Consider the following 12,870-nt stretch of genomic DNA (forward strand, 5'->3'; position numbering starts at 1 on the left):
TTCACAACGCACGCAAGGACACGTTAATTAATATTTATTTATTTATGTTTTTATATATCTTATCATGATAGAATACTTGAACCTAATGCGATAGTGTAGATTTAAAAAACAAAGCTTAATATGCTTATAATATACCCTAGCTGTTTAATTATCTATTCCCGTAAGAAATGCCACACATTGCGATCCTGAATTCACTCACATGGCATTGAGGATGCGGAGTGCGCGAGTCATAGGTGCCTCTTCTTGTCCGCCAAATCGGTACTTCCAGCAGTGACAGCCGTCGCCTTCGCCTCACATACCCTCGGGAACACACAACCTTACTTGAATATGCCTCTCTGTTTCTGTTAAGCCTGTAATTAAACCGGAACAGAGCACTGCTGGTCACGGCAGAAATAAGCAAAGCTCTGTCACAAACCTTGGAATTATTATCTACTAGGTAGTAGGTACTACTTTGGGGGCGTCCATAAATTACGTGGTGTTTTTTTAAATTTCCTTTCCCTCCCTCCCCCCTGATGTCGTGAGATTTTATTCAACCCGCTCCCCCATCCCCCAATCTCACGGTTTCTTGCGTAAAAGCGTTGGATTGTTACTTATTGTAAAAAGACCAATGGACCAAAATAGTTTTTTTTTTTTGTTATAATCAGAAAACTCTCCAACGTAAGATTAGATGATATTTGACTCTACCCCCTCCCCCCCTTAAACAGCTCATGTATTTTTTGAATTCTGAGAATAGGCTACAGACGTGCCAATAATTTGCGGGGTGTTGGTAATAAATAAAAATCAAGATTTTTTTTGCATAATTATTTATTTTAATGTTCACTTAACGAAGTAAACGACAAAAATTAGGTACCTACTATAACAATTAAATCAGGTACTCAAAATTAAGGTACCGCATTATTATTATTATTAAAAAAATTAAAAAAAATAGTTTGTATGAATTTTAAAATAGCTATAGGTATGATTGGAAGAGGGTTTCTTTTTGGCTAACCTACTGGAACCCAAGTCTGCTATTTTAATTTAAGAAAAAAACTTCTGAAAAGTCCTTTATAATATTACTAGCGGACCCCCGCGACTTCGTCCGCGTATGAGTCAATCGAGAAGCTAGAATAGATGTGATGACATCATTATCATCGAGGCTACCTACCTACCTAGTACCTACTATTATTTTACGTGATATACTGAGTTAGTAAGTTGTCATTATTTTAGTTGATACATATATATACATCCATCCACAAAAACTTTCGCATTTATAATATTAGCATGGGACCCATAACTTAAAAAGTCCCATATGCCTTGCGACTCGCTGTTATCTGTGCAGAATTATGTCCTTTATCTCCGACAATATTGATCAGATCTTCATTAAAATTAGATAATACATGTTTCATAGTATTCACTTTCAAATAAAAAATGAATTATTAAAACAATTCACTCACTGTAAATATATACTTAAGGTTATCGAGCGAAAAGTGAACACATCTCAAATAGGCGTCTACAGACTTGCCTATTCTGGGTACCCAAAGAAATTCTGAGTAAAAGTGTTTAAAGTAAATAAATCGTTTTTATTGATTACTTCATTAGTACTTTGTGTGACATGTAATTGTAATAGCAGACTGGGGGCCAACTAGCTTTAGTACAAGATTTGCTCGCAGGCAATCGAACATCGTTTTCGAGTCCTTTGTATCGTCAAAGAAAAATGGGCCAAATCTTAAACTTCTGATTTTTGTTTTGCAAAAGCCCTAGCTAAAGAGGTGTAGGCAAATTTGAGCTTTATTGTTATCCCAATAATATCCATGTTACAGTGATGTTTAAGTGTTTCTTTCTCGAAAGCGACTTTTCGATTGCGAGTCAGCAAATCTTCAACTAAGACTATTGGTCTGCGGGTTTTCTTTCATTGAGCACAACACTGGTATAAGGGAGAATTCCTATAAAAGACCTACGTCCAGCAGTGGACGCCCATCGACTGTTATGATAATGATCATGATGAAATTGAAAAAAAAGTCTAAGAAATCACATAGGTCGAATCTCAAATTATGAGTAGACAAATAAAGGGTGTTTTTAAGAGATAAAACTTTTTGTGGACTTCCACACCAATGGATCTGTACCAAGGTGAAATATTATCATTTATAAGATCGACAAAAAAAATACATTTCTTGTAAAATACATGAAGTATTTTTGTTTGTTTTAATATTTGAATTCGATACCCCAAAAAAAACACCCTTTATACTTAAACATATAACTAATTCTTATGTATTGCATACATTATTTATAGCTTAATAGTATGGCATTCATTTCAAATTAGAAGATAAGAGCGAATATTCATTTTTGGGCCTACGCAAAATCTCCAGCTAACAAACTAACTGACTTAATTGTAGTCACTTTTTCGGCCTTATGAAAATTAAACTTAATTTGCTTGCCGAGGATCTGTTTGGTGTAGAGTATAGGGATTCAAGAAATTATAAATTACACCATATAAGCTTAATTTTCATGATATAATATGGATTTCCGCAAAGTAACGCCTGCTTCTATCCAATATTCCCACTTTTTCAGCCCTTGATCTAGGTGTCCAAACTGAATTTTGCCTTCAGCAAGCCTAGCATAGACATAGACCGAAATTTTAGTCCTCCAATTATATGCACTCACAAGGGATAAAAGTTACTGGTCCACCTGTCAAAGCACGGCAACAATGAAAAGGAGAAGTTCACCACCGTTTGATATAACACGTGTATGTTCTTTCCAGCCATGCTCCCGTGAGAGTGGATAAAACTGTGGGAGAAGATAAACATTTTGTCCTATCCCCGTGTGGAAAAGATGTAATATTTTCACAAAATTGTAGATAATAGCAAACTATTTTAAACACAGTGACTTAATTATTTTAGTCTAGCATTCAAAAGTTAAACGAAGGAAAAAACAATAAGTGACGATACGAAAAAAAAAATTTAATTAAAAGGAAGTATCCTATAGCCAGTGCCACCGGGCAACAAGTATTCCAGCGACGGCGAATAGAATATAGATAAATACGTTGACGAATTTATTGCTTGATTTGATAAAAATACCATTTTTATTTCACTTAATTATTTTGCTACATAGATAATCTATCATTTTAGTTAATTTACTAAAAGCAAAAAAATCTGAGGAAATCAGAATGTAGATTTTCATTGAATATACTAGAAAATGAAATGTACTAAATTAGGTAGTTTATGTTTATATGCTCTCAGACATTTTTAATGCATATTTTAATAAGATAATTTCATGATTGTTACTTTAGGCACTATGTAAATTACCTACCTTAAATGACTAATGCCCGTTTTTAGTAAATCTAGGAAATGCCCAAATTGGAAGCCTAATGATGCTTGAAAAAAAAACGCTTCACCAACTCTTAGATAGTGACTAACGGCGTAAGGCGCCATCTAAATTTACGACGCCGATTCGCCGGTGCGTAATATTTAAGGAACTCCTAAACTAACATTTACCTGATGAAAAAATATATCACTTCATTTTTTTTAATAATCTTATATGCATGAGAAAAATTAAAAAATGATAATATAAATACCACTTTAGGCAAGAAAAATAATCAAGTTAGGCAATATTATAATGTAAACGTAGAAGTTGGAAAAGAGCAAGTACCGAGTTTGCTTGCCGGCTATTTTCGGTGGAATCTTTTCTACGAACCGGTGGTAGAGTCACTTCAAACAAACATTCTTGACTTTACAAAATAGGCCTATAAAAAAAATTTAATTTCGGACTTTAGAGTTGCCTAGTGAAAATCGATTGGTGAAAGGTATAGTGCCTAAGTATCTTCTTTGATTAGGCGTTACTTAAGCATTGCCATGTCCGTGGTTAGTGAAACGGAAATAAGTATAATACAAAGTTTTATTACTTTACTAATGGAAATATCTAATCAATTGTTGGTGTATATTCACAGCCGAGATAAGTTATTAAAGGAAGTCTAAGCCTATCAACAGCATTAATATAACTAACCTCACCGTGAACAATTGCTACCTGCACCCTGGACATTACTACCCTCACTGTGACCAATACTACCCTCACTGTCAGCATTGGCTCTATCCGTTTCAGCCTTTTTGACCTTCTTAGCTTTAATATCAGCCATGGTTTGCTCTATGGACCGCGAATCCTTTTTATTCTCGCTGGGAACCTCTCCGTAACTCTTGTTCATATTCGTTTTCTGTGCCGCGTCTATGGCAGCCTCTTGGCCAATTAAGTGAGCGTACTTCTGCTTATAGAATGTACCGCTGAGTTCATCTGCACCGTGCTTGCGTTTTCGGGACTTTTCCTCTAGATCATCTAACTCCGCCTGTTTCACCATGTCTATGCGTCTTTGTGCCATTTCTGCGGATTTCTCGTCGTCCCATACACCACCTTCGCGACGAACGCTCAACTCGTCTTCGGAGGGACCCTTTTCTTTCAAGTACACAACTGCATAACGGTCTACGCCTTCTTGACCGAAGGAGTATACCTAAAATAAGAGAATTGTTTATTTGTTTGAATACATAAAACAGCACCTTACATAAATTGAGACAAAATCATAAATATCTTTATGCAAGTAGGCCCATAGATGGCACTTTTGATGTTTAGTACACGCTAGTGAGATGATGGTGATAACCATATTCGTGAACTTAAAACTACGAGAAATATGTGTTTATTTGTTTTTATACATAAATCAGCACCTTACATCAATTGAGACAAAGTCAAAAATATCTTTATTGAAGTAGGCCCATAGAGGGCACTTTTGATGTGTAGTACACGGTAGTGAGATGATGGCGATAACCATATTCGTGAACTTAAAACTAGCTACGAGGGTTCCAAACGCGTCCTGGTCTAAGAAGCCCGAACCAAATTACCTGGGGTTTTTTTTTTTGGTTATAGCCACCACACATTGTCATTTAAAATTATTAGAAGAGAAACCTGGTCAGAGCAATAATTCACACCCAAGCTGATGATGATGGCCATAACCATATTAAAAAGCTTTTGAGTTTGTTTTGTAGAACGCGCTAATTTCAGGAACTGCTGTATTGAATTGTTTTTTGGTTGAACAATGGAAGTATTAAGAAACAGTCCGCGACATAATTAAGGTTGACTCATACGCGGACGAAGTCGCGAGGGACCGCGATTTCGACCGCTAGTTCTGGAATAAATAACAGATTTTATGTATATTCTTTTTTCTGAATGGCTTGTGAAAGTCCCATTAAAATCTGTCCAGCCATTCTGAAGGTATCCCTATGAAAACAGACCACACAAATTTTAAAACTCTTGTTTCTCATACAATATAAGTTAGCCTTTAACTGGAAGTCAAGCACACTCACTTGGTGGTAGGTGAATATTCAGTCTAAGATGGTAATGAGCTAACCTGTTTGAGAGTAACCTTGATAAGCATCATCGTACCGGCTTACCGGCACGTCATTGTCGCTAGCGTGGTAACTAGCCACGGCCAAAGCTTCTCAACACACCAGACCAGAGAAAATTGTGCGGGGATCAAATATCTCAACTTAAAAACCAGTGTTCATTGCTGCGCTTAGATATGTCATGAAAACTTGAGTTTGGGTTATGTTACCATTCCAACAATCTTATAAGTAAATGATATTCAGACACATTCATTGAACTTATTTTAAAGATGAAAGCTTACCTGAGCTCCTGCCGTCGTAGCAACATCACGGATCACAGATCTGTACATTTGATCCATCGGTTCAAACTGTAGGGACAGTTTAGTGCCGTCCTTTATAAAATTGCTTATTTTCTCTTCAACTCGCCTGCAGAACTTGTTAAGAATATGTTTCTCTTGCTCATGTTTACGTTCTATGGCCTCTTTTTGCTTCTTTATTGCTTTCTTCTGTTCATCGCTTGCTGATGGGGGTTTTTGCATAGAGTTCAAAATTGAACCCAGTAGATCCATTGCTTTATTTAAATTTCGTTTTTCGAGCAAAAGGACGTGAAAGCTATAATTTCGGGCACTTTGCGCTGCCAATCGGTGGGAATTTTAAAGTTTTCAACTAGAGATGTTGTGTTTAAACCTTTAAAGGCTATAACATTTAATGAGGTTTCAATCTGGGCACAAATTTGACCACCAAACGATATTGTGTCAGTCACAAATTCCAGTATTTGCTCCAATGGAGGTTGTAGTGGAGTTCCAAGTATTAGAGGTATTTTTTGTGAGAAGTCAATTTCTTTGCAACTTTCCAACAGTACTCTGCTTTTGTTACAAAGTTGTTCAAATAACTCTTCAAGCACCAATCTGGAAAAAAGATAATTAATAATAATAACTTTTGTTATTGGCTTGCTTTAGATTTTTTGCTTTTAGACGGCCGACTGGCGCAGTCTTATAGCGACTGTAAAAATACTAATAAAAATTATAAAAAGTGTCATCTCTTGTTTCAAACGTCTCATTGTAATATGGACCTTGGAAAAAAGAAGACCGAAACTGCAAATTTTCCTTCTAATTGGCGTCTAGTCGAGTCGAATAAGTAGTAAGTATAAGACTGATTGATATAAAAGGCATATACTAGTCATCGGCGGGAGGCGCCGTAGCTAATAGTTGGTTAAAGCACTCAGGCCACCATTGCAAGAGAGTTGCAGTTTCAAATCCTGTCATTTCCGAAATCCGAATTTTTTTAAATGCATTTTAAATATCAACAGTAAGAATGATAAAGTATTTTTTTATAATTCAATTAATTCTATCAAATCACAATGGAGTAACTAAAATAGCAATTAGTTAATTACTAAGTTACCACTTCCCATTTATTATAGCATTTAGAACTAGCAAACTTATCGTAAAGAATAATAATTAATTTTTTTACACAAATTAATTATCTAAAGTGTTTAGTATAAGCTACTAGCAGAATACAACAAGTGCACCAAGCCACACCAGAGCCAAGGCTCCCAATGATGCTCTGGTTGTTTTATACAAATCAAAACAACTAGAATCATAAGGGAGCATTATATGATGCGCCAGGTGGTGCACACGTTGATTACAGATTTCTTGTCAGCTGGGTAAGACGACAAAGGCACAAATATATATATTTTATTTTGATTGCCACATCTTTAACTGTAAGCTATCAGTACTGGTATTGATATAGCCAAGCATACCCATGTTTTTATTAGCTGGCATAAATAAATAATAAAAACAGATATCATAGGTACTATTTTACATAATTATTCTATCATTATTCTACTGTATATTGTACTGACACTATTTCATATCACAGTACCATAGTTTATCTTCAAACTCACATTTTTTTGTGACATAAGTATTTTCACCTCAGTTTACTAGTGTTGGGTAAGACATGATTTGAAAAAGCGTTAGTAAGAGTAGCCTCATTTTTGTACTGATCCATTACATTGTACCACTTCCAATGAGGCGAGGACAGTGAGGTGTTGTGAAGCTAGGCAGTACATTTGAAGTTACGAGTATTAATGTGACATTTGATGCAACAGCAGTCAGATGGATATAACAAATATTACTAACCTAGTATCATAAAGTAATATAAAACATATGAAAAAGTATTGTTTGTAGGTAATTAAACAAATATATTTTTAAATAATATAGGTATATACAGATAGAGTAAACTTAGTTTACTCTATAAAGCAATATTGAAGAGCAGTCTGTATACCATATTTCACTTTAATATTTTTATTGTGTTGCGAATAATTTTCTTCAAACTGAGGGTAACATTGTGTTTTCAGTTTAAGTAACTAACGTTAAGCAGGCAAGGCATTTCAATCTATAAACTGTGTGCAATTACAGAAAAACAAATGAACCTATTACAAAGACATTTAAAGATAGCATTCCTACACTACTCCTGTAATTAAAATAATAGATAATAAGATAAATAAAAAAATAGTTAATTTTTCCAAATTTTTACAGTTTTAACAAGATTGCAAGTTTGGAACCTTTTAGATGCAGTAGTACTACACCTTTACAGAAGACACTGCTCTTCCATAACTTTATCCTTTATATGCATAAAAGAAGTAAGTTTCATTTTAAAATAAATTTAGTTGTAAGTAGTTGGAAAATCAGTGAATTGATTTCACTGTTTATTGAGGTACATGTTGTGATAAATTGGTTCAATATTTATAGTGCTTTTGTAACTGTATGGTGTTTCAAAGTTAGGGGAGTGAGCTTAAAATTAGGTAACATAAATCATCTAACAAAGTTGACCAATCATACCTCAACTGTTTTTATGATTTAGGTTATGCATCAAGATTTTCTAGGGCAATCAGATGTTATTTAAAACAATTTTGTGGTACCAATTATAATTGTTTCCCTTCCTCTATCTTCCCTTTGTTACTTAACCGCGTAATCTTGAAAATAAATTAAGGATACGAATGGACGTAAATGTTAACCACCATACGCTTATAGTAAACAAATGCAACAACTCCATAAATAAAACTTCTACTTAATGAATAACTTACCTTTGACTTTGTATCTCTTCCACTTCTTCAGATATTAGGTTATGCAAAGCCGACAACAATTTACTTTGGAGTCCTCCAAACTCTTCCAATGGGGTGCCAAATATTTGGGCCCTGAAAAATGTTACTTTATCACTTCTCTACAAAAACTCGTAGTTTTAATCTAAACAATAATCAAATTAACTTACTCTTTAATACTCCGGCACCGATGTATTAGTTTATTTATAGAAATTGCGCAGTTTTGGCAAATTTTCAAACTACTTTTGGATGAATTGTAGAATTCTTCGAAGTACGAAAAGTAGTCAACGATTTGTTTCTGCACTTTTGATTCCATAATATGAATGAAAACTCATGTTTGTTTTGTAACTGGCTAATATTAACACTATTGGCTAACGAAGATGTTTTTTTTCACGCTTGGTTTCGCTTCGGAATGACAAGTCAAAATAGTGTTGCCATTTAAATTAAAATTTTATCCCTAAGAATTTTCAAGAAATTTAGCCGCTAGACGCTTTTCCTCCGTATACTATAATCGCTATTAAATCCTGGCACAACAAAATAGTTTGATGTGTAACCAATGAATTTGAAATTTATTAGAAAAAAAATAGTTTTACTAGTTTATAGACGTTCGCGAGGATTATGGTTTTTTTATTCCCGAATTCGGAACTCTTTTATTTCCCAGGATAAAAAGTAGCTGTGCTATTCAGGACTACAATCTATCTCGGTAACAAGTTTTAGCCAAATCACTGAGCCGTTTTTTTTCTTGATTGAGTAGCAAACATCCAAGCATCCACACTTTCACATTTATAATATTATATAGTAGGATTATTCTATTAAAGAGAAGTTCAATTTCGGATCTAGCCTATTGGATCTAAACTAAGGGCACCCTTAGGTTCAACAAAAAATTGGAACAGCTTTGAATAAATTGATGAAAATGTCACAAATGTGTGCTACAATACATAATATTCCCTGTACTAAACAATAATTGTGAGTTCACAAACCGTAATTTTCGTTTTAAGTAATTAACCGTAATTTTAAGACATACCTACGTGTATAACCTATGTTTAAAATCTTTAGGCAAGGATTTAATTTAAACAATCTTAAGATGTCTTTTAAAATATTAGCTATTGGCCGCGGTTGTAAGATATTTTGTAGAGGTGTTAGTTTAGTATGTCAACACTTACATTGACATCACCATAGATAAAATATTACTTAGTATAATCTATTGTCATAGTTCATCAAATTAAAGATTTTGTAGATACTATAGCTAAAAGCAAGAATTATATTATGAAAAAAAGTAATTAATAATGATGAAATAAACAAACAATACAAATTTTTAAAAATATTCGATAAGTTCGTTCTCTTTGCACAATCGATGCCACAATTATGTTGTTGCCTTAACCACCAATACAAAACGAGTATGTAACATAGCCGGATATAAGAAAATCTTCCGTGCATATGGGTTGATGAAAACAATCCAATCAGTCTTGTTTGTTTCTCGAGGTAAGGTGGATGTAAACTCCGTCGCGATAAAATATTACGAAAAAAAAACGCGTTTTAAAATTAAATACAGTGTTATAGCAATACGTAACCGATTATCGTGTTGATAAAATGAGTGAAAAAGTGTGATTGAATTATTTAATAACACGCAAATAGTCGTTGTGTTCTCGTGAAAATGAATGGTAAAATGCATAGTGAAACTGCCACTTTCTCGGCAGACGGCGTGCGTGCCCAAATATTAAACCCATTTGTTCACAAATTGGAATTGGACAACACATACGATAAAATACGGGTAAGGAAAATCGTCTGTAATGTATCGTAGCTTTTTTCTTACAGAATGTATTAATAGTTACGATAAAAACTTCTGTTTGCGCAGACTCTGACTCTGAGGGTTGCGAAAAACGTATTATTATGAATTTTTTTTGAAATTTTGTATTTCACCCAATAATTTATTTGTTTTCAAACATGACTTAAATTACAAGTTAAAATTACAATCCAAAAATAAAACAACGCGACTGGAGTACGTATTACGGTTTTTTTATTGCATAAAAAAAACTTTCTGTATGGATAATGGTACCGTTGCTGCATGGTTAATAAAAAATAGTTTTTTTTAAATTGTCGACACAGAAATCAGTGGTCACAAGTACTAAATAATTTTAGAAGAATCACACCGTCATAGTTAAATCAAACATACCTAGTTCAACTCTCAGGGTATCTAGGCAGCTCGAGAATCGATTCATAAGGGGGTGAAATTGGGGTCGAAACATGCCATTAAAGTCCAATGTTTCTAAAGCTGGAGACTTCGATCGTATTTAGCAAGTCAAATATGTTTAGGATTAGGCTTCCTAAAAACGATTTTGCTAAAATCGACCTCTTAAAGGGTGAAATGGTGATTCGAATATTGTAGGTCAAAGACAAAGTCAAATATTTCTTTATTCAAATAGGCACATAGATGGCACTTTTGATGCGTTGACATACAAAATGAGTACATAGTAGTGAGTAGAGATGGCGATAACTTCATTCGTAATCTTAAAACTAAAGCTACGAGGGTTCAAAACGCGCCCTTGTCTAAGAAGAAGCCCTCAACAAACTTAGGGATAGAAGTGCTATTTTTTAAAAGTTAAAATCATCGAGGATTTTTTTTTGTCACCACAACACCCAACACGGGTGAACCCCTAAAAATTTCCTGGTGGTACCTAAGTTCGGATGCAGTCTAAGATGGTAGCGAGCTATACTGTTATTTTTATTATTAAACTCTTTATTTGTATACCACAACAATAATATATATGAAATATAATTAAAACAGAAATTTATAGAAAGAAGTAGAATACAAAAGGCGGCCTTATCGCCTAATAGCGATCTCTGCCGGGCAACCTTTGAATTAGAAAAAAAAAAGAGGAGAATAGACTGCTGGTGGTACAAATTTTAAATAAGCGAATAACTACATACTCGTACTAATACATAAACTAGTTTACACAAATAGATCAAAAGTACATAATGTAATTAATTAATAAATATAAAAATAAACTAATATATATTACAATAACAACAGTTACATATTTAAATACTTAAACATACAATAAATGAGTAAGTAGGTATGACAGCCGATTGGCGCAGTGTTCAGCGACCCTGCTTTCTGAGTCCAAGACCGTGGGTTCGATTCCCACAACTGGAAAATGTTCATCAGCAATCTTAGTACCCTTAACACAAGCTACGCTTACTTTGGGGCTAGATGGCGATGTGTGTATTGTCGTAGTATATATTTTATTTTATTTATTTAAGTATATACATGCTATTAATAATCGTTGACAGTATAATGGGCCTTAACTGATTTTTTCAATATCGCCAGTGATTTGGATCGTTAGTGTAATCCTCTCCGAATCGGTTTATACGCGGCATTGTACTGGCAATCGCTTGGCGACATGAGACATGTCGGAAGGGTTACTACCTCAGATCAGAGTAGAGAATATTCATATAAATTCCCAATTTTTCCCCGCTGGGTAACGAACCCGGTACCTCCCACTTAAAAGACAACAGCGTTCTTCACTGAGCCAGGCCAGCCATCCACAGTTTTATTCACTCTTCGAGCATGTTTCATACTGGTGAATATAGAGTTCAATACGGGGTGGAAGAAAATACAATTTTGTTCTTTACTTTACCTATTACTTTTAAATATTATACTATGTGGTGATAGCTTAGTGGGTAGGACTTCGGCTTCACTTTCAGGGGGCCGAGTTCGAATCCCAATACGCACCTTTAACTTAGTAAGTTTTTATTACTAAAATATCACTCGCTTCAACGGTTAGGGAAAACATCGTTAGGAAACCTGCATGCCTGAGAGTTCTCCATAATGTTCTCAAAGATGTGTAGAGTCCACCAATCCGCACTGGGTCAGCGCGCAGCGTGGTAGACTACGACCTAAACCCTACAAATCCGCACTGGGCCAGCGTGGTGGATTACGGCCTTAACCCCTCCTCATTGTGGTAGGAGACCCGTGACCTGTAGAGGGCCGGTAATGGGTTGGTATGATGATGATGATGATGATCAAACGAAAAGCCTCCTGAATGTATTTAGATTTCTTGATAAATATCCAGTGAACAGTGGTAATTTTACAAGTTTTGGAGGTGGGCGTGATCACTGTTACGCACTTTCATACTTTAACAGTGATCATCGTTTAGTTAATTAGCGGTTAAGTTATGTTATTTTTCACAAAAAAAATAAAAAAATATATATACATATATATATATATATATTACGTCTGCCAACTACGGAACCATACAGCGCCGGTCCCGATACGCACTTGACCTGTATTTTTTATCTTAACACGCGCAATTCAAAAGATATTAAGCGAACAGAAAGTTAGAAATTGCCCACTTACTCCACCATCGACCGCCGAGGGAAAGTGTGTTACCCACCATAATGCGAACACGTGTGACGTAAAAGCCCGTGCAC

General features: G+C 34.8%; 2 protein-coding genes across 3 annotated transcripts in view; one reads left to right on the forward strand and one right to left on the reverse strand.

Annotated features, from left to right (window-relative positions):
- Positions 1-1,520: 1,520 nt before the first annotated feature.
- On the reverse strand, positions 1,521-8,839 carry LOC120630390 (sperm-associated antigen 7). Its single transcript, XM_039899612.1, has 4 exons — positions 8,610-8,839; positions 8,425-8,535; positions 5,642-6,247; positions 1,521-4,474 (listed from the first exon to the last, which is right to left on the reverse strand). The coding sequence occupies exons 3-4, from the start codon at positions 5,906-5,908 to the stop codon at positions 3,980-3,982; spliced, it is 762 nt and encodes a 253-aa protein (XP_039755546.1). The 5' UTR covers positions 5,909-6,247; positions 8,425-8,535; positions 8,610-8,839; the 3' UTR covers positions 1,521-3,979.
- A 1,082-nt stretch (positions 8,840-9,921) lies between these two features.
- Positions 9,922-12,870, forward strand: part of LOC120630723 (lysophosphatidylcholine acyltransferase) — a 52,140-nt gene continuing 49,191 nt past the window's right edge. For both annotated transcript variants that reach the window (XM_039900012.1, XM_039900013.1), the window contains exon 1: positions 9,922-10,210. In XM_039900012.1, the coding sequence (XP_039755946.1) occupies positions 10,094-10,210 (117 nt within the window). In that variant the 5' untranslated portion in view covers positions 9,922-10,093. The remainder of the gene's footprint in view (positions 10,211-12,870) is intronic.

Source organism: Pararge aegeria, chromosome 16 (genome assembly GCF_905163445.1).
Source record: "Pararge aegeria chromosome 16, ilParAegt1.1, whole genome shotgun sequence".
NCBI lineage: Eukaryota > Metazoa > Arthropoda > Insecta > Lepidoptera > Nymphalidae > Pararge > Pararge aegeria.